The following is a 24,223-nucleotide window of genomic DNA, read 5'->3' as shown; positions in this document are numbered from 1 at the left end:
AAGGTCTAGATCACCCAGCTCCTAGCAAGGGGTAGGAGAGTGCACATTCCTATTTTACAGATGATTGAGATAAGACTCAGAACTGTAGGGATCTGTCTGGGGAGCTGTGGCAGGGCACACCCCATTTTCCCCCACTGCCCCACTCCACACCCCCACCCCCAGGCAAAGGGGCCCAAAACCACAAAAGACTACAAAGTCCGTGAGAAGCACCAGGTTTAATATTAAAATCTTTTCCTTAAAAAAAGTACACAGATAGGAAAATTAACAGCATACAAAATAGCACTTCTGTTGTATAAATGTGAGTTAATGTGAGTCCTAAAAATACTTGTAAACCTAAGTGATTATATCTTTGGTACCGTATTCAAAGCCCACTCCCCATCCTTGGACCAGGATTTGGGATTCCTGGGGTAGGAAGGTGCCAACCTACAAGAGGGACTAGAACCCAGAAGGGCTGAGCTTCCCTCACCAGCCTAGCCTTCCCCCATCTAGCCTTCTCCCTGCTGGTGGTCTTGGCCACAGCCTTACTCCCTGACACCTCCAATGCCCTCGGCTGGGGACAGTGAGGTGTCACTACTAGGCCTGGGCAGTGACAAGACCATACCCCCATGGGGTACTGCCTCCGGGATGGGGCAGCTGGCAGGTGAGAAGGCAACCCCCAAAGTGCTCACCTTTTGTACCCCTTTCTTGGAGGTACTCATCTGAAGCTTCTTGTCCTTTATGGGACATAACTGTCCTCCCTGTCCATTCTGTCTGTGGCATAGACCTGGACAGCAGGTGCTGGAGTGATGGGTTGTACAAGGGAAGCTGATCTGCCCTCTTTGCCCCCCTTGCCCAGGATAGCTTCAGAGGTCATCATGGGTACTGAAAGAGGTCCTGTGGTCTTCTCATGTCCCTGGGGCAGCTGCTGGGGGCTTTCCATGACACCGGCTGTCTCCCCAAGTCATGGCCTAAGCAGCTGCATTCTTGGGCCTTGCTGGGGCCTGGGGAAGGGGTACAGTTCCTGAATCTCCCAAGTGTCATGTGTGATCTGGAATCTCCCCCAGAGTCTAGCTGACCCCCGGATGGCAGCTTAGGATATTTGGCCTTTTTTCATCTGGACAAATGTGCAACCACCTGGAATATTCTAGAATGTTAATGCTAGCAGAGCACTTGGAGTTAATGAGTCCAATTTGCTCATTTTTCAATGGGGAAAACTGAGGACCAGAGAGGGTGAGGAATTCCTCTAAGGTCTCGCGGCAGGTCCAAAGCAGAGCTGGGGCCACATACTGGCCAATATGTGCAGACACGTCACACTGCCACATCAACACCATCATCACAGATGGAGGCCATTCTGGCCCTGCAGACTCTGGCAGGTGGATTAAGACAGGGTGATGGAGAAAAGTCTGGGACTAATGGGCCTGAAGGACGGGGATGCAGGCGCCTTCTACAGCTGGGTGTGCTCCCAGTGCCCAGGGCAAACACTGCAGGCTGGGGTGTCCCGGCTCAGCCTCCAGCATTAATTAGCACTGATTAGGATGGATGGCCCCAGACCAGCTCGGGCCTGGGAGAGCAGAGACTGGCATCACAGAGAGACTGGCATCCTTCTAGATGAGGTGACGTGGCCCAAGGCCAGGCCCCAGCTCAGCCAGGAGCCAGGGAGGCCAGGGAGGCCAGGGTCTCTTCCCTGGCTCTTGGGTGCATAAAAGTGCAAGGAGAAACTATGCTCCTTGAGGGCAAGCTGGCCAACAAACAGAAAATCATGAATCTACCGCCTCGTTAACCTGGAGACTCTCCTCAGGGATTCCAAGCTCCTCACCTGTCAGCCAGGAAGAAGGTCCCGGATGGTGGCTCACCACGCCCAGCTTTCCCATCTTACATGAGGGGAAGCCTGGTTCAGAGTCACATGGCCTCCCCAGAGGCAGAGGGCTGGTCATGGCCCCTATAGTTCTCTTGCCTCCTAAGCCAGCCCCAGGCTTTGGGGCACAATGTGTTAGGGGCAGAAGCCTTCCAGAAAGGGATAGCTGATAAGGGCAGCCTGGCTGACAGGAGGCCCAGCCAGGCCAGAGGCACTGAGTGCTGGCAGAGGGAAGCTCCGGGCAGGGCAAGGTGGGAGCCAGCCCCCTACAGGAAGCTGTCCTCCGCTTCGGCCCGAGGCCCAGGGCAGCCTGACTCTGGCAGCTGCTCTACTTCCAACTTGGGCTCTACCTGGGACTCCAGCTGGGGCTCTGGCTCTGGTTCCTCTTGGGGGTCCAGGGGGCTATCACAGGAGATGGTCGAGGAGGTGTTGGCTTCATTCAGGGTGGAGCTAAAGGAAGGAGGCAAGTGAGTGAGGGGCTGGGAGGGAACCTAGCACGACAATCACAGCATCAGTTAAGAGTTGTGTCTGACCTTGCGACGGGTGCTTTACGTACTGTCACTCATTTCATGCTGTGAAGGCTGTGCAAGGCCTCTACAGTGAGCAAAGTGCCACTCAGGGAGGTCCCATCACTGCCATTTCACACAGTGGGACAAGCAGGAGCTGGGACCTCAGAGCAGGTCCCCCTGGCTCCAAAGTTCATTTCTTACCCTCCAGTGTCTCCATCCTCTGCACTCCTAAAGGTACGCGTTATCTCCTTTAATCCTCATGTGAACCCTCTAATAGAAGCACCTCGACTGTTTTCACTTTACAGAAGAGGGAACTGAGGTTTAGAGGATGCAGCAGCTGGCCCGAGGGTGCAAAACACAGGTTTCACACCCCAGGTTGTTTAACTCTGAGCCTGACTCATGGGTACGGTCTACCTGGGGCCTTGGAATGTAAAACTGAGAAGAATGAGGCTTTCTGGGACCTTCTAAGGCCTGTGTGCGCTCTTAGCAAATATGGGGAAACTGAGGTTCACAGAGGAGAAAGGAGCCTTCCCAGGACTCATAGCAGCTAGTGGCAGAGCTGGGACTATGATCCAGCCCAGGCCTCCTGCAGCTTCGCCTTGGGTTGGAGCTTGTTTGGGATTGGGTTGGGCCTCATGGGAAACCCTCCTTTCTCTCCCCTCCAGCTAAGGGGAGATCCTGTCTGGACATCAGGTCCAGGCAAAACCCAGGCTTTCCTAGCCAGCCAGCAGTACATCGTAACTTCACCACATTTCTTGGCAAAAGAAAGTTACAAATATCCTTCCCGTCTGAATTCTGGCCTGAATCCCTGTAGATACCTCTGCATTCTACAGCTACATGAGGGTCCCTGTAGCACTCAGGGCATGGTCCTCAGGACAAGACTACAGGCCTATGGTTGGTCGTGATCCCACAGTAACAATTGGGGTGCTGGGGTGCTAAGTAGGTTTTCTTCCCCTTGGGGCTAGGACAGGGCCTAGAGATGGGGGAGTGTAGATAACCTATGGGGACTCCCTTAAAGGGAATAAGGTCTTGCTAATAGGTCCCAGCCATCCTTTACTAGCCAACCCTTTCCACCTTTTTCTTATTCACTCTTCTGCTCATGCCTGATACCACTCAGATACACACACACGTACACACACATGTGCACGATAAATACTGTTGCCCCAGGCTAGAGTGGTTACCTGGCAAGGCTGGGGGAACCCTCCAGGGGGCCGTCCTCAGCAGCCTCCGGTTTGGGGTCAGGCAGGGGGATGATGTAGTCATTGTCACCCTCATTGGGCTGCACAGCAGTGTAGAGGACAGAGCTGGTGTCCAGGGGAGATCTGAGGCCATGGAATCCAGGAAAGCGGGCTTGGGACCGAAGGATGGCTGGGTGGTCGCTCCTTAGAAACTCCTCATCCACCTGCTGGTACTTCTGCTCCGTGGAGCAGGAAGAACCAGAGAGATAGGGATGGCCGGACCAGAGATACTTTTAGCAATCATCTAATCCAGCCCCCCACCATTTGTATAATGAAGGCAACCAGCACTTACTTATAAGAAAGGGGATTTGCTCAAAGACACACAGCTGAACTGCCTGCCTACCTCCCATAGTATCTCACAAAACAAGGTGAGCTCAGGACCACCCAGGGAGGGGCAGTTATAGGACCAGCTCTATGACCATAATGCCCCCCTCAACTTCAGAGTAGACAAGTACAGGGTCTTATCCTGCCTCAACCTCCTCCTTTGGTGGGTGCTGTTGCCCTTGCTACAAAATGGTGATGTCCCCAGTCCATCTCCCCAATGGGAGTGGGGTGAGAAATGGACCTAAGGAAGTTGCTGTCTGTGTCTCTGCCAAAGGCAATGTGCATCTCCTCCTGCCTCTGCCCCCTGTTTTTGGACAGGGCAGGGGCTGGGGCCCTATTGGCTCCATTTGCCTTGGATGAGCCTGAGACAGGGTCCGTGTAGCCATGTAGTCTGGGTTGTTCACACCTCTGAAGGAGCCCTACCATTTGGCATGGGTGCAAAGGCCTAAGGAAGGCTGCAGGAAGGGTGAGGCTGTAGGCCCCTCTCCCTGCCTCAAATCAATCGGCTTCCACTTAGAATTCAATTTCTCAAAGTTCTATGCTGCTAAAATAAAGTAAGCTCATAGCTCCTAGTACTGGCAGGGAAGCTGAGGCCCAGAAAGGCTGAAAAGCAGTCCCCCAGATACTAGCCCATCACACAGAGTGTTGTACCCAGTGTCTGACTCCTGCACCCATCCTCACCCTGCCTCGACGTACCTTTTTGTAGCCCTCACCCAGCAGTCTCTCGAGCAGCAGCACCAGCTGGGAGAAGGGGGGCCGGATCTCAAACTTTTCTTCCCAGCACTTTTGCATGATCTCGTAGCTAGAAGGGTAGAGGGGGTCAGGAGCTCTGGCTCAGGAGATGGGGGCTGAGGGCCAGGGCTGGGTTGAGGAGCTGGGGCTGCACCTCTCAGGACAAAGTGAGGGGTGGGGATGTTTTTCCTGTTACTGCCTCTGGATGGTTCCCTGGGTGAGCCCTCCCAGCACCCCATGTGTACAAGACCCAGGTCTGGTCAGAGGTTTGCATCCCCTCAGCCCAATGGCTGGTTCTGGATGGCGTGTGACCCCAGCTGAGCCTTTGAAAGTTAGCTCTGGGATCTTTGCTGGAACTACCATGCTGACGCTGGGACATGAAGCTGGCACTGCTGGCAGCCATTTGGGCAGTGCCAGCTTGGAAATTAGGCTGTACAGGGCAAAGCAGAGCTCAGGGCTAGAGCAAGAGATTCCTGGTGACATCCTTTGAACAGCAGAATTCAGTTATGCCTAGACTTTCTTGATTTCTGAGCTAATAACTCTATCTTTGGTTTAAGCTGGTAGAACTGGATATCTATTGTTTGCATCCCCCCAAATCCTCCCAAATGCACAAGGCTGCACTCACATCTCATCAGAAGCATGAGCAGGCTGGGCCATGCGGTAACCCCGCTTGATGGCATTGTAGAACTGCTCATTCATAGGCAGCTCTGGGTAAGGGGTGCCACCTGCCAAGGAGCAGAGACAAGAGACACATAGGCTCAGGGGAGTGGCAAAGAGGTGAGGAACCCTCTTCTATAGGACAAAGAGAGGCATGCTGGTTCTAGTGTAGGTGAGGGGGCTATGCCCTTGGCTTTGGGAAACATGGGCTCCCATGGGCTCTGGACAGGGACTTCATCCCTCCCCAGAATAGTGAACACAAAGCCAAGAAGCTTTTAGATGTCACCATCTAAATCCCTCAATATTCAGATGGGGAGATAAAGATGCTCAGAGAGGGCAAAAGATGTGTCAAAGTCACACAGCAGGGAGCAAGCAGCAGAGCAGGGACTTTAACCAGATCCCTGACCCTTGTCCCAGGGTCCTTCCCACAGCCCGCCAGGCAAAGGTGTAAGTGGTCAGACCCCATGCCATGCTGTGCCGTTGAGGATGCAGGGAAAAGTGAGTGTACCCAGAGTGAAGATTTCCCAGAGCAGGATCCCGAAGGACCACACATCACTCAGGGTGGTGTACAGGCTATTGAAGATGCTCTCTGGGGCCATCCACTTCAGAGGCAGGAAGGTCTGTGGAGACGTGAGGACAGGTGGTGATGTAAGGAAGGATGGCGAGGCCAGGACCCTGGCCCCACTCTGCCCTGAGGCTCAGCTCCTGCTCACTCCTGCTTCTCTAAGGGCCCCAGTCTTCCCCATACAGTTCCCACATCCTCCCCAGAGATGGCCAGAGGATCAGAGGCAGTTTCTGTTCTCACTCAGACCCTGGGACATAGCAGCTCCAGTCCCTGGGAAAAAGCCCCAGGGTCTGAGTAGAGGGGTGGAGGAGCCAGGGACATGCCATGGTACCACCAGCTCTCATCATGGTTGCCTTCCACCCCTGGACCTAGTATCCCTCCCCTTGGCATTCACTGGAAAGTGGGGGGCTAAGTGAGAGGTAGGATGGTCATGCTTCACTTGGACCTGTCCCAACTACTTCCTGTGTCCTACTCATCTGTCTTGCTCTGTCACCTGGGTTCTTCCTCTGCCCATCAGCGCTGGAATGACACATTTGGCCTGCCCCACTTCCCTGCACCCCGGCCCCATCATGGCTGGCTCCTCGCCCCTGCTGTGATGAGTGGATGTGCGCATCCCTGCTGCCTCCACCCCATGTGCAATGGGGCGACTCCCCTTCCTGTACCTTCACAGATGTCTGGGCAGGCATAGCCCACCACCCTAATAGGGAAGGCCACATGGAGCCTGGTACTCATATCTTATGAGCTGCGGCCACACTGATCAGCCAGCACACGCTGATGGCCCCACAGGCCCAAGGCAGGTACTCACACTGCCTTTGGAGATGTAGTTTGAGTCCCGCATGATGTCTCGAGCCAGGCCAAAGTCACAGATCTTGACCAGTTTGCCCTCGCAGATAAGCACGTTCCTGGCCGCCAGGTCTCGATGGACACACTGGGTTGGGGGAGAAGGGAGTTGAGGCCATGGGGACAATGATGAGGAAAGACCCTCCGTGTCAAGGGCTTTAGGAAAAATGCATCACTTCCCAGTGTGAGGGGCTGCCCAGGTGAAAGGGTACTCTGTCCCTGCCCACCAGAGTGGCCATGTACTTTCACTCAGGCTATTGAACGACCTACCTCCCCACAGCCCCCATCCTTTCCCTCCACAGCCACACATACATTCTTGGAGGCCAGGAACTCCATGCCATTGGCCACCTGGTAGCTGAAGCCCACGAGGTCTGTGTAGCTAAGCAGTGGGGACTCGTTGATCAAAGTTGCCCGATAGGTCCTCTCTGGGGCTAGGCAAGAGCACAGGGTCACTGACTATCTCGTATCTTCTCATTGCTCCCAGAACCCCTGCCCTTTGGCTCCTGGGCCTAACTATCCGAAACAGGTGGCGACTGATCCTCTAGGTCTCCCCCAAAGCAGAATGAATTCCTGATATTTAACTCAGAGCACTTCTCACTTCTACTCTTACCAGTGCCCTCTCAATGGCCAAAAACCCTGGCATTATTAGCTCTTGGGTCACATTTACTTAGCCTGGCCTGCCTGGACACTAGGCCAGCCTGGGGCCAGCTCACAGCGGACCACTTATCCATAAGGCCCCCAGAGGCCAGGTCCTCCTCCACCCCAGCTTTCCCCTTCCTGTGGCCTGTGTGTACACCTCTGGACCCATAAATAATGCTTCAGATAGGGCTCACTACACAGCAGCTTTGGCCAAGAAGCTGGCTTTAGTTTCCAAATCTATGAAATGGGGACAAAGCCCCCTTCTTCCCATGGTTGTGACAAAACTGGGCATGTAAAAGGCATGCAGAATGTGTGCAGGTGTGAGGACACTGTGTCCACCCACCGGAGGGGACATAGTTATCATAAGGCGCCATGTAGTTGGAGGACTCGATGTCTGCATATTTGACGTCTCCTTTCATGTCCAGCATGGGCACATAGTCCACTGACTCGTCCTTGCTCATGTCCATGTAGCCGCCATCACTCTCCCCAGTCAAGGACACATGGCTGGGGGGAGAGGAGCATCTCAGCATCTCACTTGCAGGCTTTCCCTTCCCTTCCCCTCCTGTCCTTGCTCCCCCTGGGGGCCCACAAAGTCCTGCCACTCACACACTCTTCTTTCCGCCACTCATTCCTCCTCTTTCAGTCTGTTACCATATGGATGATCAAAGATTGAACCTTTTCCACTAGTCTGGTGGGCCCCGAGCTGGGTGCTGGGGTTGCCAAGTTGACATAAGGCCCAGAGAGCTCACATCCAGAAGTGATTACAGTGCCCAAAAAACAAAGGTCACGAGATAGGTGTGTGCCCAGGCACCTTCTGTGGCCTCTCCAGCTCCACCCAGCCATGATGCCTGTGAGAACCCAGCCACAGCCCAGCCTGGGCAGCAAGGAGTTGCCTTACTACCTCTGCCTGCAGCATCAACTCTCCAAAGAGCTAGGGGACTATACACATATGTGTCACTATGGGCAGGAAAAAGATGGGAAGGAAATGGATTGAAATGTTGAAGAGGACAGGGTGAGTTTTAAAGTTTTGTTATGCATTTCCAGAGTTACTCTTATCTTTGCTTTTGTAATCAGCAAAAGAGCTAAGATCGTGCTCTTTCTGAAAAAGAGGAACAGGAGTTGCCTGAGGGGCAGCGGAGATCTACAGTGAGGGGCAGAGCTTGGGGCACCACCGTGCAAGTAGCGGGGAGGCCAGTGCCTGGTTGCATCATGTGTCCTGGGACAGGAGGGCAAGACACACATGACACAGGGATGGTGTGAGGGCTTAAGGGGGTCATGTCTGAAGAGGACTTAGCACAGGCCCTTGCATACTGGGACAGACCCCACCACTATTGCTACCATTACCATCATTCCCCTGTCTAGGCTGGGCTGACCTGTGGAACGGCCCTGGCACCAGGAGTGATTCTGTGCCCTTCCCAGGCCTCTGCTTCCTCTCTGAACAAGGAGGGAGTGAGTAGGTGCTCCCAGGTGTCCCAGAGATTCAAGTCCCTGGCCTGCCTCCCGGTACCTGGACAGGGGCAGCCCAACGGGCAGGGCATTGCTGTAGAGCTCGGCACTGGGTGGGCGGCGCTTGTCGGAGCGGTGCTGCAGGAAGGTGTGCTTGTTCCGGTGCAGATAGTCCACCAAGTCACCATAGCGGCAGTACTCGGTGATGATGTAGATGGGTCCTGTAGAGGGACAGGGTCAGGAGCAGTCCCTGGGGAGCCCTCAGGGTTCCCGTCAGGGTCTTGAGACTAGTCACAGGCTGGATGTGGGAGAGGCAGTTTGGCATGATGGATAAGAGGCTTGGTGCCTTGTAAACCTGGGTTCTTTTCCTCTGTGACTGGCAAGGTACTTAGTCTCCCTGAGCCTTACTTTCCCCATCTGTTTAAGTGGGGCTAATAATACCCACTCAAGGGGCTGATTAACCAGAGAATGTCTTTGTTGGTCTGGCACATGGTAAGCACACAATGTTAGCTGTTATTAATATGTTTTTAAAGCAAACTTTTTGGAGCCCAGTATATAAAGCATATGAAAGCAACTGTTTATTATTATCAGTTTATTAAATTAAATTCAAATACAGGCTCAGCATTACGGCGGCAGCCACATACACTGAAGTTGGCAGGTTCCAACCCAGCCTGGGCCAGCTAACCAACAATGACAATTGCAACAAAAATAGTTGGGCATTGTGGCGGGTGCCTGTAGTTTCAGCGACTTGGGAGGCTAAGGCAAGAGAATTGCTTAAGCCCAAGAGTTTGAGGTTATTATGAACTGCGACGCTTCGGCAACTCTATCCAGGGCGACAGCTTGAGACGCTGTCTCAAAAAACAAAAAAATTCAAATACAATGTATTTACTTCAAGTCAATCAGTGAGAGTTTGAAGATATTGATGGAAACAAACATTTTGAAATGAGTGATCTTTGCGGACAGAAATTAGTCTGTGTGTGCAATGTACTTCTGTATTTTGTTTTGGTTGCACAATACTGAGGAAAATCCCAAATCTCACAACAAGCAGCTGCAAATGGCGATAGTCTTTTTTTTCAATCTAACCTGTAATCAGAGCTTTAAATAAACACAGTTGGCCAAAGAGGCTTTCTTCTACAATGTGAATGAAAGTAGTTCCCAATTAGCATGCTGGTGGTCTGCAGTGGTGAAAATACATGTATAACTCATCTTAGTGTCATTTGAGCTATTATAGTTTTCAAAGTGTATTATAAAAATTAAAAAATTTCAGAGAACACTTTTTTTTTCTCACTGTGTTGCCCTCGGTAGAGTGCTGTGGTGTCACAGCTCACAGCAACCTCAAACTCTTGGATTTAAGCTATTCTCTTGCCTCAGCCTCCCAAGCAGCTGGGACTACAGGCACCAGCCACAACACCCGGCTATTTTTTTGCTGTAGTTGTCATTGTTGTTTAGCTGGTCCCAGCTGGTTCTGAATCAGCCAGCCTGGGTGTATGTGGCTGGCTCCCTACTCACTAAGCTACAGGCGCCACCAGCAGAGAACGCCAGTCACTGGGACTGGTGACCTGAAGACTCCTTTGGCTGTGAAGATGTTCTGACTTTGTGAGTTTCTAATCCCACCCCATCTGGGAGTGTGAAATGAGGGTACAGAGAGGCTGGGCATGGACCCTAGCTGAAGTGTACTGAGAAGGGTACAGGGAGGGGGTGGTCTTGGCCAGCTGGGTGCCCTCCCAGAGCCCTCTGGGGAGTGGGTTTGGTACCTCCTTTGGTGCAGGCCCCCAGCAGGTTGACCACATTCAGGTGAGGCCCGAGGTGACTCATGATCTTCAGCTCTGACATGAGAGCTTGCTTCTCACTGCTGCGGGCTGTGGCTAAGGAAAAGGAGGTCTTATGCCAGGCCCAGTCCCTGAGGCTCCATAGAGACCCTGACCAGAGGCTATTCTTGCTCTTCTGCCCCACCCTGGGGGTGAGGACCCACATTCTGGGGAGGGGAGAGAGTGGGAGGTGGGGGAGGGAGGGGCAGGGCTGGGAGACTAGGGTGAGGAACCCTCTCTCCCAAATCAGAATCAGGCCTGGTGCTGCCTACATGTGTGACTGCCTATTGTTCTGTGCTGGTGAATCACATTGGGCTGCTCTGGGAGAGGCTGAATGTCTGGGGTGGAGGAAGTGGACCAGGGGAGAGGTGTGGGCCCAGATTGGGTGAGAGGGTTCCAAAGACTCACATTTCAGCATCTTGACAGCCACTTTCATTGTGGCCTGTGAATGGCTCAGGCCATGAGCCGTGGCCTCCACCACCTGCCCAAAGGCCCCAGAGCCAAGAGTACGTCCTGTGGCAGAGATGGACCCTTAGCTCTGGGCCCACCAGGAAGCTGCATACCCCATCCTTTCTGCCATTCCCTTAGGTCAACCTAGATATCCCTCAAACCACCTTGGACTTACAGTATTCCCTTCAAAGAGACTCCTATAACCACAATGCTTTCCAGTCCTTCCTAGTTTTTCATCTAAGTTCTGCCCCATTTTTAAGGCCTGGAAAGTCATCTTCCCTCCCAGGAGAGCACAGCTCCTCTGCAGCCCCTCAGCCTCCCCAGCTAGACCAGTATAGGCCTGGTACTCAGCCTGTCATCAATACCTCCCCTTTTGACACAAAGGGCTCCCATCTTACAAGTCACAGGGTCCTAGACCTCAGTGCTGGACATTCACTGGGGGATCAACTTATTGATTATACAGAGTAGAAGACTGAGGGCTAGAGAAGACAGGATAGGACACCAGGCCTAGGTCTCATAGCTGGTCATGGCAAGGCCGGGCCTTGACCTCTGATAGTCTTCCCCCCTGTCTTGAGTCCCCAGACTGCCAAGTGAGGCCTCCCAAGACTGACCAAGCACAAGCTGGTCCCGTGGCACCTCCCATGTGGAGTCATAGGGCAGCTGCATGGGGTCCACGTAGATGTACTCATGGCCATCAGAGCTCACCGACTCAATCACCTTCCACCGGATCTCATAACGTGGCTTCTGCAGGACCAAGATCAGGAATACATCACCAGAGGGGTTCTTTGGGCTGGAGGCCCATTAAATTCAGCTCCTTAAAGGACCGAAGGGTCAGGAGACCCTGAAGCTCAGAGAGGGGCTGGGGAATATCTGAAGTTACACATCAAGTGCTCAACTGAGCCAAAGCCTCCATGGGCTCAGAGGGAATAGGGAATGGGGGGCCCAAAGTGACAGAGGAGCCTTCAGACTTGGCAGGCTGAGGAACAGCCTATTACAAAGACCTGGTTCATCAGAACCTCCTCCCAGCTTCTCTCAGATGGGAGGAAAGGAACAGGCAGCCCCAGGAAGTTACAGCAGATAGGAGAACTCTATTGGGTGCAGTTGATCTTTCCCCATGCTGGGCCAGTCTTGGTAGGAATCTCAGAAAGGTATAACCTTAGAATGTTGAAATCACAGGATGTTGGAATCACAGGATTGGAATCTTAGACTGATAGAATCATGAGGTGTTGCAAGCTTGATTCAGGAATATTAAAATGTTGAAGTGACAGAATGGTGAAATTTCAGGACAGAACATTGAAAGCATCAATGAATAGTATCAGAATGCATTTCAGTTGAGTCACGGGAATCTCTGTGAGTGAGAGCTGGAAGAATTCCGGAGCCCGTGGGGTCCACCCTGTGGTGGCATGGAGGTGGTGTGGAGGGATGACGCCTAAGCAGGATCTAGGGACTAGGGGATATAGCAGCTGGATGGCCTGAGCCAGGCCCGTGTCAACCCAAGTGAGTGGGCATAGAGGCAGCCCAGACACCCAGTGTCACTCTATTCAGGTTTCCACCTGAGTCTGTGCTGGGCCCTGCACATGGCCAGATCGTGCAGTATTCAAGGAGTGCAGGCAGCTCTGTGCACAATAGTGGTGTGTCAATGTGTACCCATCAGGCCAGGGTGGGGCTTACCTTCTGCCACAGCATGATAAGAATGATGAGGGAGATGATGGTGAGGACCACCAAGGCCAGGATGGCTGAGATCACCACCACCTTAAAGGGCAGGGCTGGAGGCAGAGAAAAGAGCAGGCCATGAGCAAACAGGGTGCTTGGCAGCTACACTCCCCTCACTCCCACAGTGGCACCACAGATCCTTCTGTGCCTGTCCTGCCTCCTCACTAGCCTGTCAGACCTCAGCCTCCTGCTCTGGGCCACAGCCCCAGCTTCTCTTAGAAATACCCATGCCCCTCAGTAACTGCCCCAACTCAGACCCCTGCCAGCTTCCTCATCTCTTCAGCCCTTGCCAGGGTCAGACTGGCCTTGCTGCCATAGCTCTACACTGGGTGCAAATATCCTTCTCTGAGTTCCTGCCCATTGCCTGGATTCCCCACTAGTCTAGGAACCCCTGAGGGCCAGGCTGTGGCTCCCCTCTCCTCTGAGTCCACCTCTTTAGGGGCTGTCACAGCTAGGGAGGTCACATTCTAAGTTCCATGTCTGAGTGGCCCATGGACTGAGTGAGTGACCACTGAGACACAGTGACTGAGTTCCTGCAGACTGATGGATCCTTACCAAAGAAAGCACCTGCTTCGTCCCCAGTTTCACCCCAAGGACCCAGGGGGCTTGGGGTAGTGATGGAGCCTTGAGTTTCCTTCACCCCAAGTTCTCTTTGCCGCACAGCTTCCCATGCCATCCCACTCTTCCTATCCACCCCTGTCAGACCCATATCTTCCCTGCCCTGCCCCACTGGCCATCCATGAGGTCCCCTGGAACTCCCTCCCTCCTCCTCTGTCTCCTATCTGCCCTTTTCTGCTCCCCAGAACTCCCACTTTCCTCTCTGGATTTTCTCCCTGTCCCTTCTTCCTTAGGGCTGCAGCCCAACGTCACTCCTCTCCTCCTACTTCCCACTAGTCCACATCCTGGTTCTGAGGCAGAAGCCTGCATGTTCTAGGGAGCCCTCTCTACAGGCGTGAAGGAGCTCCACGTAGCTATCCCAGGCCCTAGACAGTGGTACAAGGCTTCCCCCTCAGGCTTCAGTCACCTGAGAGCATGACTTGGCCTTCACTCAGAGACATCTGAGATGTCACTGTCTGCACTGTCCACACTGTCCACCCAGACAGCCACTTGCTCAGGGATATGTGTGCATGTGTGGGAGTGTGGGTGCAATAAGGGTATTAAAGAAGTCCACCTGTTCCCCACGGGGCAGGGGACAGGAGGCAGGTTTGTGTATATGGGCACATGCACGTACACTCCCACAGACCTGCCTGAGTGTACTTGCAGGTGTCAAAAATGCCTCACATGGGCTTCAGAACCCTGCCTGCTCTGGCTTCTGCCTACTCCTGTAGCTCCATCACCCACCCCTAAATATCCATCTACCCTATGCTCCATCCAGGTTGAGCTGAATTACTTTAATTCATTCCCTCCCTCCCTCCCTCCCTCTCCCCTCCCTCTCCCCTCCCTCCCTCCCTCCCTCCCTTCCTTCCTTCCTTCCTTTTTCTTTCTTTCTTTCTTGAGACAGAGTGTCCCTCTGTTGTCCAGGCTACAGTACTATGGTGTCAGGCTCTCTCACAGCGATCTCAAACTCTTGGGCTCAAGTGAGTCTCTCCTGAGTAGCTAGGACTACAGGCATCACCACAACGCACAGCTAATTTTTCTGTTTTTAGTAGAGACAGGGTCTTGCTCTTGCTCAGGCTGGTCTCCAACTCCTCAGCCCAATGGATTCTCCTACCTTGGTCTCCCAGAGTTCTAAGATTCCTTTAACTTCTTGAAACCCATTTTACCTCTGGGCTTTTGCACTGGCTATTCCCTCTGACTGGAACAGCATTCTTTACCAGGCTAACTCCTAGTCATCTTTTAGGTTTCAATACACAGGTTCCTTTTTCTAGGATACTTTCCTGAATCCCTCAGCATGGCATGGGGCCCCTTCTCCCTACAGGCTTTCCCATGGAACAGTGATCTTGAGTGGGACTGCCTTGTTCTTCATCTATCTTCTTTCTCTGGACTGTGGGCACCAGGAGGGCAGCCAAGGGCCAGCCCCTTGACCTGTATACTCCAGTGAGAATTTGGGTCCACATGACTACTGAATGAAGAAGCAGGTGGATAAATGAAGCATATCACATGCATACAGGTGCATGCATCACAGGGTTGGGCAAGTAGATATACAAAAGCATCTGGGCACTGGGAGGCACTGTTGATATGTGCAAGAATCACACATGTATATGGACCTGTAACAGGCACACATTGCATAATAGGCTTATGTGTATGAAGATTGTGCTTGTCCACTTTTCCAGGAAGGTGTGAAAGCATGTAACTACATCTTTGCACATACGCACAGGAATTGTACATGCATTGTTCATACACACATGTGGGAATTGTGCACCTACAAGTACATGTATACAGACACTTGCTCTGTAGGTTTATACACATGTCTGGGGATTAGGCATACTCACATACATGGCTTACAAACATACAGTAGGTGGGTTTACACACAGGGACAGGTATGGTGCACACTTGAGCACATGTTTACAGACATACACTCTAGCTTTATGGGTTTGCCTGGGGACTGGGCATTCTTTAGTACAGGTTTGCAAATCTACACACAGAGGGTTTGCACCTGTGTTGAAGGAACAGGAGAGAGTGTTATTCACATAATGGTTTATAGAGTACTGCTAGTATATGTGTTCCCACATGTGTCACGTATGTGCATAGGAAAATAGTCTGGTGGGTTTATGACACTCCTGTGTGCCCGTGAACATGCTGACTCTCTTGGCCCACTGTGGGGACACGGCACAGACCCAAGTTTGCCAGAGTGGAGGTAGGGTTGCCAAGGGCTACTAAGACTCACAGTGTGGCACCACGATGACCTCCTTCATGTCATGGCTAGCAGCATTGCGCAGCGTGCAGCGCACTGACATCGGCCGGTCCACGTGTTGCAGGCGCAGCATGCTCACCACCTCAAACTCCTGCTCTTCCTCCCAGTAAGTCACATTAGTCTCCAGCTGGCTCTCCTCCTCAGAGCTGTTTCCCAGTGGTGTGGGGGGAAGCTCACGTGGACACCTGCCAGGAGAGGAAGTGGGATTGGCTTCTAGACCCTCCCCTCTGTAGACAGGGAAATGGGAACCAGAAGCAGTCAGCACCACGAAGTGGTGGAGGAGGTAAGGCATGTCCAATTCCTTCTATCTCCTCTTCCCTGGCTCTGAGCTGGTTCCTTCTGTGGTTCCCCAATTGAACAGCAGGGGGCACTCCCATCACAGAACTGGGAACCTATATTGCCAAATCCACACCCCTCATTTGATCCCCAGGGTCACACAGCCTGACACAGCCTGTAGGGGGCAGAAGAAAAAGCATCTGCACTCAGTCCTGCCTTTGTTCACTATACTAGAATTAGCTTGGCCAGGAGTGCAGAATAGATCTACTGGATGGTACACAGATCCTGCACTGTGCTGGGCCACCAGCAGCCCGGGAATCAAGGTAAAGAAAAGGGAGCATATAGGTTATACAGAGCATCTCCAAGGAGGTGCTGGATTGGCCTTCTAAGATGTGACTCTAGCTTGGAACAATATGCCAAGAGGAAAAGCCTGGAATATAACCTTCCCTGGGTCTTTCCAGCCAGCTGTAGGTGCCCCTGGAGGCTGAGGCCCAGGTGTGCTCACCTTTTGAAATCTCTGCAAGCAGACCAGGTGATGTTGGGTTGGGGCATGCCTCGGCCACGACAGCGGATTGTCTGTTCCCCACTGGCAGGGTGGCTCTCACTCAGCTCCACCACTCGGACAGGGACTGCATGGAGAGGGTACAGGGTCAGGAGGAAGTAGGGAGGTCAGAATAGACAGTCAACAGAATAAGTCTTCCAGGAAGACTTAGCCCAGAGGTCTCCTGGGGAAGCGGGGCTGCAGACTTCAGGTGAACATTAAATACCAGAAATCACTCTGTGAAAAGTGATGGATTCCCTTTCTGAGTACTTCAAAGGGAAGACCTCAGTAGGGTGCTAGTCTATCTTTAACACCTCTCTGAGACTTGCTAATCTTCCCTTTTAACAAAGAAAGAGCAGGCCTCCAGCTCTGAGCCCAGGGCAGCCAGGCTCACTGAGCTAGAATTTAATAGCATTGTTTTGTTTTCTCTGAGTTTATTTTAGTGGTTGCTTTATATTTATGACATGTGATGCCGATTTTCCATGTATGATTGAGAGGTTAAATTTTGTCTTTCAAAATACATTTATTTTTAGAAAGTCAATTGACAAAACATTAAGTCATTATCCTGTCATTCCTCTGCTCAAAACCCTGTGATAGCTGTTCATTTCAGAAACAGTAAAAGCCAAAGTTCCTAGCAGACCCATGAGGACCTGTATGTTCTGCCCTCCCCTCACCTCCCACTACCCTGTTTCTGTCCCGACCTCATCCCAACACTCTCTTTTCCTCCTGTTCTAGCCACGCAGGCCTTTCTGCCACCACTCTGGCCACTGCCCTGCCTGGGGTCCCCCTGCTCCAAATGTTCATTTAGTTAATGCCCTTACTTTCAAGTTTTCCTGAAAATGTCATTTCCTCAATGAGGCCAGCTCAGATCACTGTATGTAAAAGTGCAACACTCACCAATCCTCTGCCCAGAACTCTCAATCCTCCCTCCCCTGCCTTTTGTCTCCCTCTTACAGTGTGTATCTTCTAACCTACATGATTTGCTGGGATTTCCTCCTCCACTGTTTAATGTTTATCTTTCCCCACTAGAATGCAGACTGTACAAAGCCCAGGAAGGCCTCAAGAACCTTGAACAGATGGGTACATTGTAGTTGCTCAATAAATAGCATTAGAAATAAATAGTAAATACCTATTGAGTTAATAGTATAGCATAAGTAGTATGTGGATTAGTACAGTATAAGTGGTCACAAAAAATCATGGTGTTAGTACATAAATGCCTGAGGTTTTGGAAACACCAGTCTAGCCTGATGCCCGCCTTGTATAGCTGAGGAAACTGAGGCCCAGAGAAGGGTCATGCTTGGTTCACACAGCAGTGGGTCAGTGGTCTAGAACCCAGTCTCCTGAGTTACAGCTGCCTCTCCAGCGCCTTCTATGGTTCCCCAACTGAACAGCAGGGGGCACTCCCATCACAGAACTGGGAACCTATATTGCCAAATGCACACCTCTCATTTGATTCCCAGGGTCACATAGCCTGACACAGCTTGTAGGGGGCAGAGAAAGAAGCATCTCACCCATTCCTATGCGTGAGAGGTCAGTGTAGTAAGGGAGAAGGAATGCCAACAGGGAAGGGAGAAGAAGTGAAGTGGGGAGGGACGCAAGTCTCACCATTGATCTGCAGCTGAAAGGAGAGCTGGGCCTCAGCATCCTCATTGAAAGCCCGCATGGTGTAGTGGCCAGCCTCTGCCACCTTCACCCGTACCAGTGTCAGTTCTGACACATACCTGAGGGAGCAAGAGAGGCAGCTGTCAGAGCTGGAAGAACTCTTAGGGCCCTCCTCATTCGCCTGGTACAGGCAGGGAGGGGAAGGGCTTGCCAGGGTCATGTAGGTGTCAAAAGCAGAGACAAATCTCAAACCCAATCTCCCAAATCCCCACTCATAGGCAATTCCACTAACCCAAGAGGGAGCTTTGGGAGGGGGAAGCCCTATTCCCCCCCCCCTTCAGAAAGGCCTGAGGCTGCTATATCCTAACGGATCTCAGTCTCCAGCTGTCTGTTAACCTCTAGCCTCAGGGCTAGCAGCAGCATTGAGTGGCTGATCTGGCACCCTCTTCCCCAGTCATATGGCCTTTTTCTTCTTGGCTGCTGGCTGCAGGCCCCACCCATCACAAGGATAACTAAACATCTGGGTGATCATCTGACCAACGCCTGCTTCCTCCACTGGACTAGAAACTCTAGGAGGGATGGAACTGTCTGCTGTGGTCGCTGCAGCATCCCTAGCGCCTGGCACAGTAGGCTCTCAGGAAAGGCGGGGCTTAGGTTTGTCGAGTGGCTAAAGGCCTCAGAGAACAATACTTCAAGAATGGAGTGAGCGGACTGCTGCTTACCGGGTCTCAGACACATTGCGCGTGGACAGGGCAATTTCACCCGCGCTGGAAACGCCCAGGGTGTAGTTGTCCTTGAACCACAGGACGGTAGGCGGAGGGTAGGCCTCAAATACCACATGCAGTGTCCGACTCCGGTGTAGTTCAGCGAATTGTAAAGGGCCCACATCTTCGAGCAACCGCACGAAGCCGCTCTCTGCAAAGGGTGGGGGTCAGAGGCGGGACCCTGAGGCACGGCTATGCCCGGCCACCAATGGGGCAGCACCTGTCCCGGGACGGGATTCCTGGAGGTGGGGCATCAACTGACTGCCAAAGCAGCCCAGACTTCGGGGTGGGGGCTTTAGGCTTTAAGAACCCAGTGGGGGAGGGAGTCACCAGAGCCGGAGTTGAAGCTGGGACCCAGACTGGGTGGGCCTGGAGAAGGGGCCAAATTTGAGGCTGATGTTGATGTTGAGGCTGGCTTTGAGGTTGAGCCTGGAGTTGCAGTTCTTGGTTTGGGCTCCATGCTGTGGCTGAAGTAACTTGGAGCCTGAGCTAGTACTGAGGTTTAATTTAGGGACTGTGCTGCCAGGCTTGGGATGGCCATTAGGATGAGAAATCACGTTGGGACTGGGGTTCGACTAGGCAGAAAGTCTAAGTTGAGCTAGGGTTAGATTCTGGGCTGACACTGCACTTTGGTTTGGATTTATCACCAAGTTGGGGCTTTGGTTGGCGCAAAAGCTAGGGCGGTACTGGAGTGTGGCTGACTGTACCCCTGGCCTGTGATAGGTTCTGGATCCAGGTTCTGGGTCCAGCTCAGGCTGGGGGCTGGGGCTGGGCCCAAAGCACGCACCAACCACAGTGACATTGATGGCCTTTTCATCTTGATGGTCGTTCACACTCTCTGACACATTGCAGATGTAGGTGCCTGAGTCGCCTAGCTCGGCATTGGGGATATGCAGGATGGAGAGGATGTGGTAGGGCATATCCATGAGAAAGTCGGTCACTGGCTCCACCAGCCGCCCACTCTGCAGGCACAGGAGGTACAGGTCCCCCCGAATCAGGAGGGGTCCATGAGAAATCAGTCTGCAAGCCAAGATATCCATCCATCCCTGCCTGGCCCCTCCTCATCCCGTGACCCAGCATTACCTCCTTTCGGGGATATGTCCACTCAAAGTTGACCACCTCATTTCCAATCACAATGCACATAACAGTGATGTTCTCACCCTGGCGGACCACAGTCTGCACTGCGTTCACTGAGACATTGATGGATGACACTGATGGGAAAAGACCGGCTTAGGGCTGGAGAAGTCACCACCAGCCACCAGTACTACACCTTGGTGATGGGGTAGGGGTCCAGACAGGGAAGGGATAGCTGGTATAGAAGATTCATTCATTTGGCAAATGTTTATTGAATACCTCTACATGCCAAGTACTATTCTAGGCACTGGGGCTACAGGGTTGAACAAAATAGACAAAATCTTGTCTTCATGGAGCTGATATTCTAGAATAACAGTCTAGAAATCAAAAGACTCTCTGGGGATCTAAGTACAAGGGATGGTTATTGAGCACACACCATGGACCTTCCATCTTTTGTTTTATTTCACAATAATCCTGTGAGGTAGGCTGCCATTATTATCCACACTTTACAGAGGAGGAAGCAGGCTTAGAGAGATTATGTGCTTTGTGTAAAGCCACTCAGATGAGAAATGGCAAAGCTGGGATTTAAACCCAACTAGCTCCAAAGCCTATGCCTTTGCCCACTATGTTATATAGCCCAACTCAGCCACCAACACATTCTGGGGCAGTGGGCAAACTCCATCCTCTCTCTGAGCCTGAGTTTCCTCATCTGTATAGGGAAATAATAGGGTTCCCCCTTCACCTAATGGGGGAAACTCTAACTCCTTTCCAAGGTGATAGTGAGAATCCAAGGAAAAATACAGTCTCCTTGTAAACTGGAAAGGGCTATGCCTCTGTGAAGGCTTATACTTGCCTCTGCTGAGCATCAGGCCAGAAAGGGGGCTCACCCTGGAGTCTGTAGACATAGTAGGCATCAGAATCCACCTCCCTGTCTCCAATGGTGGTTTTGCAGATGTAGCTCCTATCCTCAAAGGTGCCAGAAAAGCCACGTTGGTGGTCATAAGGGACAGGCAGCGGGACATCCACTTTCTTCTCATGCAGTGTCACCACCAGCTGTGGGTCTGTCACTCGGCATGGAATTGTGATCTCAGTTATTTCCGTAAGAAAGATGAATAGTTCCTCAGGGTCATTTGGGAGGAAGCCCATGGTGGGATCTGCCAGGGTGAAGCCATGAATGAGGGTCAGGGGAACTGGGTTGTCCGGCTATCCTCTGAATAGCCATGTAACTCAAAGCAAGCCTTTCCTCTCTCTGGCCTTCAGACTCACCACTGTAGAATAAGAACTCTCCCAGAAGTCCCTTCCAGCTCTAACATTTGATATTGACAGTGCCAGGGTAAGAAAGAAGACAAGCCACAAGTTGAAGCACAGCTGATACCTGGAGCTTGGAAAATGGGGAAGATGAGGGGCCACCAGGGAGCAGACTGGAACCAGTTGAGAATATAGAGTTCTCTGGAGGCAGGAATGGGTGGGCTGGCAGGGAGCAGACAGATATCTGGAGCAAGGAGTGGGAGCAAACACACTCCTGGACCGAGCCAGGCTGGATTCCTTGATTTGTCTGCGTTTCTAAGATAGCTGCATTTTGCAACATCACTAAAGCACTCTGAGCTTCCCTGATTCCCTCACTTGAGAAGAAGGGTAGGAAAAGGGCACACTTAAAGGTGACCACCTCATTTCCAATCACAATGGAGCCCTTACCTGGCACAAAGATGTAGAGCCGTTTCCGCTCACCAGACTCCAAACCATGGGAGTCATTGTAGGTGCAAAAGTATTCTCCCGTGTCTAGTCCAGTGACATTGGTCAGTGTCAGCATGCTGGAGAAGGTGCCATCCTGGGTCATAGTCATTTCCTGTAAGGGCTCCTGGGACATTCGTTCCCACACTACTGGAGCTGAACCCGAGCAGGTCAGAACAAAGGTGCTGGATATATTAAGGACAAGCTCTGGTCCTGGAGGTGTGATGACCAGGCCCTGAGAGATCTGTGGTTCCAGCAGTAACAGCAGGGGCAGCACCAGCAATTGGCCTTTGGGAGAGGAGGTGTCAGACATCAGGGCACAGGGGCCTCAGCACCTCTCCCAGAGCTGACTCTGGGGGGGGAAGCCACATATGCACAGACCTCAAGTCCTTGAAGAACACACCCTTTGTGCAGTGTAGATCAGAACCCTGTACCCACAGCTCTGAGGCCTGCTCACCCAGTGTGAGGGCCCTTGGGGCTCCTCCTGACCTCCTGTCTCAGTCCCTATAGACCCTCAGCCTCCAGGTCCTTCAGCAGTGCTGTGTGCATACAGTAGGTACTAGAAGGGGTCAGGAAATCCTCGGGAAGCAATTCCCCGGCCTGCAGTTCCTTCATTACTTCCCAGGTCACTTTGAGCCTCTCCCCTGCAGCTGACTCAGCTGCCCAGGTTCTGCCCAAAGCCAGAGGGAGGGGCTTAGAAACTCTGCCCAAAGCCAGAGGGAGAGGCTTAGAAACTGCCCAAAGCCAGAGGGAAGGGCTTAGAAACTGCCCAAAGCTAGAGGGAGGGGCTTAGAAACTCTGCCCAAAGCCAGAGGGAGGGGCTTAGAAACTGCCCAAAGCTAGAGGGAGGGGCTTAGAAACTGCCCAAAGCCAGAGGGAGGGGCTTAGAAACTGCCCAAAGCCAGAGGGAGGGGCTTAGAAACTGCCCCAAGCCAGAGGGAGGGGCGTAGAAACTCTGCCCAAAGCCAGAGGGAGGGGCTTAGAAACTGCCCAAAGCCAGAGGGAGGGGCTTAGAAACTCTGCCCAAAGCCAGAGGGAGGGGCTTAGAAACTCTGAGTGGGCTAAAGGTGACTGAGGTTGGAAGTTTGTGTCAAGTAATTGGTCCCCCTTTCCCATGACTTCCTCTGGGGAAGGAGTTTGTGAGCCGTGCCCCTATGCTTCCTGGTGCTGAAAATCAGGAGAGGCCCAAACAAGTGGGACTCATCTAACACCAGTCTGCTAGGCAGGCCCTTCGTTGTCATTGATCATGTGGTCAGCTGCCCAGCTTCTGGAGAGGAGTAGTGAGGGGCAGGGTATGTGAAGAGAAGCCCACCAGGAGTCTAAAAGCTCCCAGTCAATAGGGATCCGGGCAGAGAGCCCCAAATCAGCCAGACTGAGGAGAGACTAGAGGCCAGGGGCAAGTACTGGGGGGTGTGGGGGGTGTGGGTGGGATCTGGAGGGCCAAATAAAGGATTTGAGCTGATGGTTCTAAACAAGCAGGAGTCCACTGATGCTTTGTGAGCTGATGATAGGCAATCGAAGGAAACCTCCACAGAGGCCTATGGCCATACAGGAAATTAACACCCAAGAGCACAGCAGTGCTCCTGCACTCTCTTGCCCTGGTGCTATCATGCACTGTCCCTGCTAGCTCCAGGGTCCTGCTTAACAGCTCCCCAGAGCCCCTAAACCTGCCTGTAGTTTACCTACCTTTGAGGACCAGAGCCAGCATCACACCTGGAAACCACATGGTGTCCTGCAGAGTTAAACAGGGGTTAGTGAGCAGGATGGGAAGAGGCAGTGCCAGGGCCCATCTTAGCACCAGATCCCACAAAGTAAGCCCCAGCCTGGGCCACCAGCCTCTGTGTCTGGAGGGGCTGAAGTCATAGGCCACCCTGTCCCAAGGCTAAGAGGGCACTCATGACTACAGGCCACCTCCCCTCCATACTGGACTTGGCCTCAGGGTGCCTAGACCCAATTTGGGCTCTGTGTCTAACTCTCATGTGGCCTTGGCTGAGTCCCCTGCCTGTCTCTGGGCCTTAGTTTCCCTGTGTGTACAGTGGGGGTGGGGAAGTTGGGCTGGACAGTGTCCAGGGGCCTGCCAGTTCTGACAGCCTGTCCTCCAGGTGACAGTTCCAATACCAGGCTCTTATCTGCCAGGACAAATATTTGGGAAAGTGTGATGAAAGGCCTGGGGGAGAAGAAGGGGTAGAGCCAGAGAACTCCCACAGCTCCACAAGCACAACAGGAAATGGAGGCGGCTGTGAGCTGTGGGAAGGGAAGGGGGGAAGTTAGGGCTGTGGAATGTGGCGGGTGGGCCTGGCCCCCTTTACTTAGCCCAGAGCAGCATTAGAGGCCCAGGGGAGAGGGGCCAGAGGCTGGGCTCAGGGGAAAGCTTCCATCCCCTCCCACAGGTTTCAGATGGGGGAACTGAGGCTTTGAGAGGCAAAGAAGATTGCCCAAGTTTCCACAGCCTGCCCTAAAGGAAGACAGAAGACCCGGGATGACAGAAGTGGAGAGAAACAATGAGACGCAGTCACAGGGAGATAGGGAGAGGAGATGTATGAAAAGACTGAGCCAGAGGCAGAGACAGAAGCAGGGAAGAAGAGACTGAATTGAGTCTTCGCTTTATCCCTGCCTCAACAACCAT

The 24,223-nt window shown here is 52.7% G+C and overlaps 1 protein-coding gene across 2 annotated transcripts in view; it reads right to left on the bottom strand.

Annotated features, from left to right (window-relative positions):
* Positions 1–199: 199 nt before the first annotated feature.
* PDGFRB (platelet derived growth factor receptor beta) overlaps positions 200–24,223 on the bottom strand; it is a 40,279-nt gene continuing 16,255 nt past the window's right edge. The window contains exons 2-23 of one of the 2 annotated variants that reach the window (XM_012809324.2): positions 23,284–23,329; positions 21,562–21,885; positions 20,754–21,020; positions 19,876–20,003; positions 19,580–19,754; positions 18,751–18,943; positions 18,032–18,147; positions 16,391–16,514; positions 15,583–15,794; positions 12,714–12,808; positions 11,654–11,786; positions 11,001–11,105; positions 10,539–10,649; positions 8,846–9,005; positions 7,682–7,842; positions 7,012–7,130; positions 6,665–6,787; positions 5,803–5,914; positions 5,263–5,362; positions 4,602–4,707; positions 3,525–3,757; positions 200–2,284 (exon numbers count right to left, since the gene is read on the bottom strand). In XM_012809324.2, the coding sequence (XP_012664778.1) occupies positions 2,101–2,284; positions 3,525–3,757; positions 4,602–4,707; positions 5,263–5,362; positions 5,803–5,914; positions 6,665–6,787; positions 7,012–7,130; positions 7,682–7,842; positions 8,846–9,005; positions 10,539–10,649; positions 11,001–11,105; positions 11,654–11,786; positions 12,714–12,808; positions 15,583–15,794; positions 16,391–16,514; positions 18,032–18,147; positions 18,751–18,943; positions 19,580–19,754; positions 19,876–20,003; positions 20,754–21,020; positions 21,562–21,885; positions 23,284–23,323 (3,321 nt within the window). In that variant the 5' untranslated portion in view covers positions 23,324–23,329 and the 3' untranslated portion in view covers positions 200–2,100. Of the gene's footprint in view, positions 2,285–3,524; positions 3,758–4,601; positions 4,708–5,262; positions 5,363–5,802; positions 5,915–6,664; positions 6,788–7,011; positions 7,131–7,681; positions 7,843–8,845; positions 9,006–10,538; positions 10,650–11,000; positions 11,106–11,653; positions 11,787–12,713; positions 12,809–15,582; positions 15,795–16,390; positions 16,515–18,031; positions 18,148–18,750; positions 18,944–19,579; positions 19,755–19,875; positions 20,004–20,719; positions 21,021–21,561; positions 21,886–23,283; positions 23,330–24,223 lie in introns of those variants that run through there. The other variant, XM_023515673.1, reaches the window with a different exon arrangement.

Source organism: Otolemur garnettii, unplaced genomic scaffold (assembly GCF_000181295.1).
Source record: "Otolemur garnettii isolate 467f Iridium unplaced genomic scaffold, OtoGar3 scaffold00003, whole genome shotgun sequence".
NCBI classification, from domain to species: domain Eukaryota; kingdom Metazoa; phylum Chordata; class Mammalia; order Primates; family Galagidae; genus Otolemur; species Otolemur garnettii.
The sequence above is the reverse complement of the archived record's forward strand: the minus strand, read 5'-3'. Positions and strand labels throughout refer to the sequence as shown.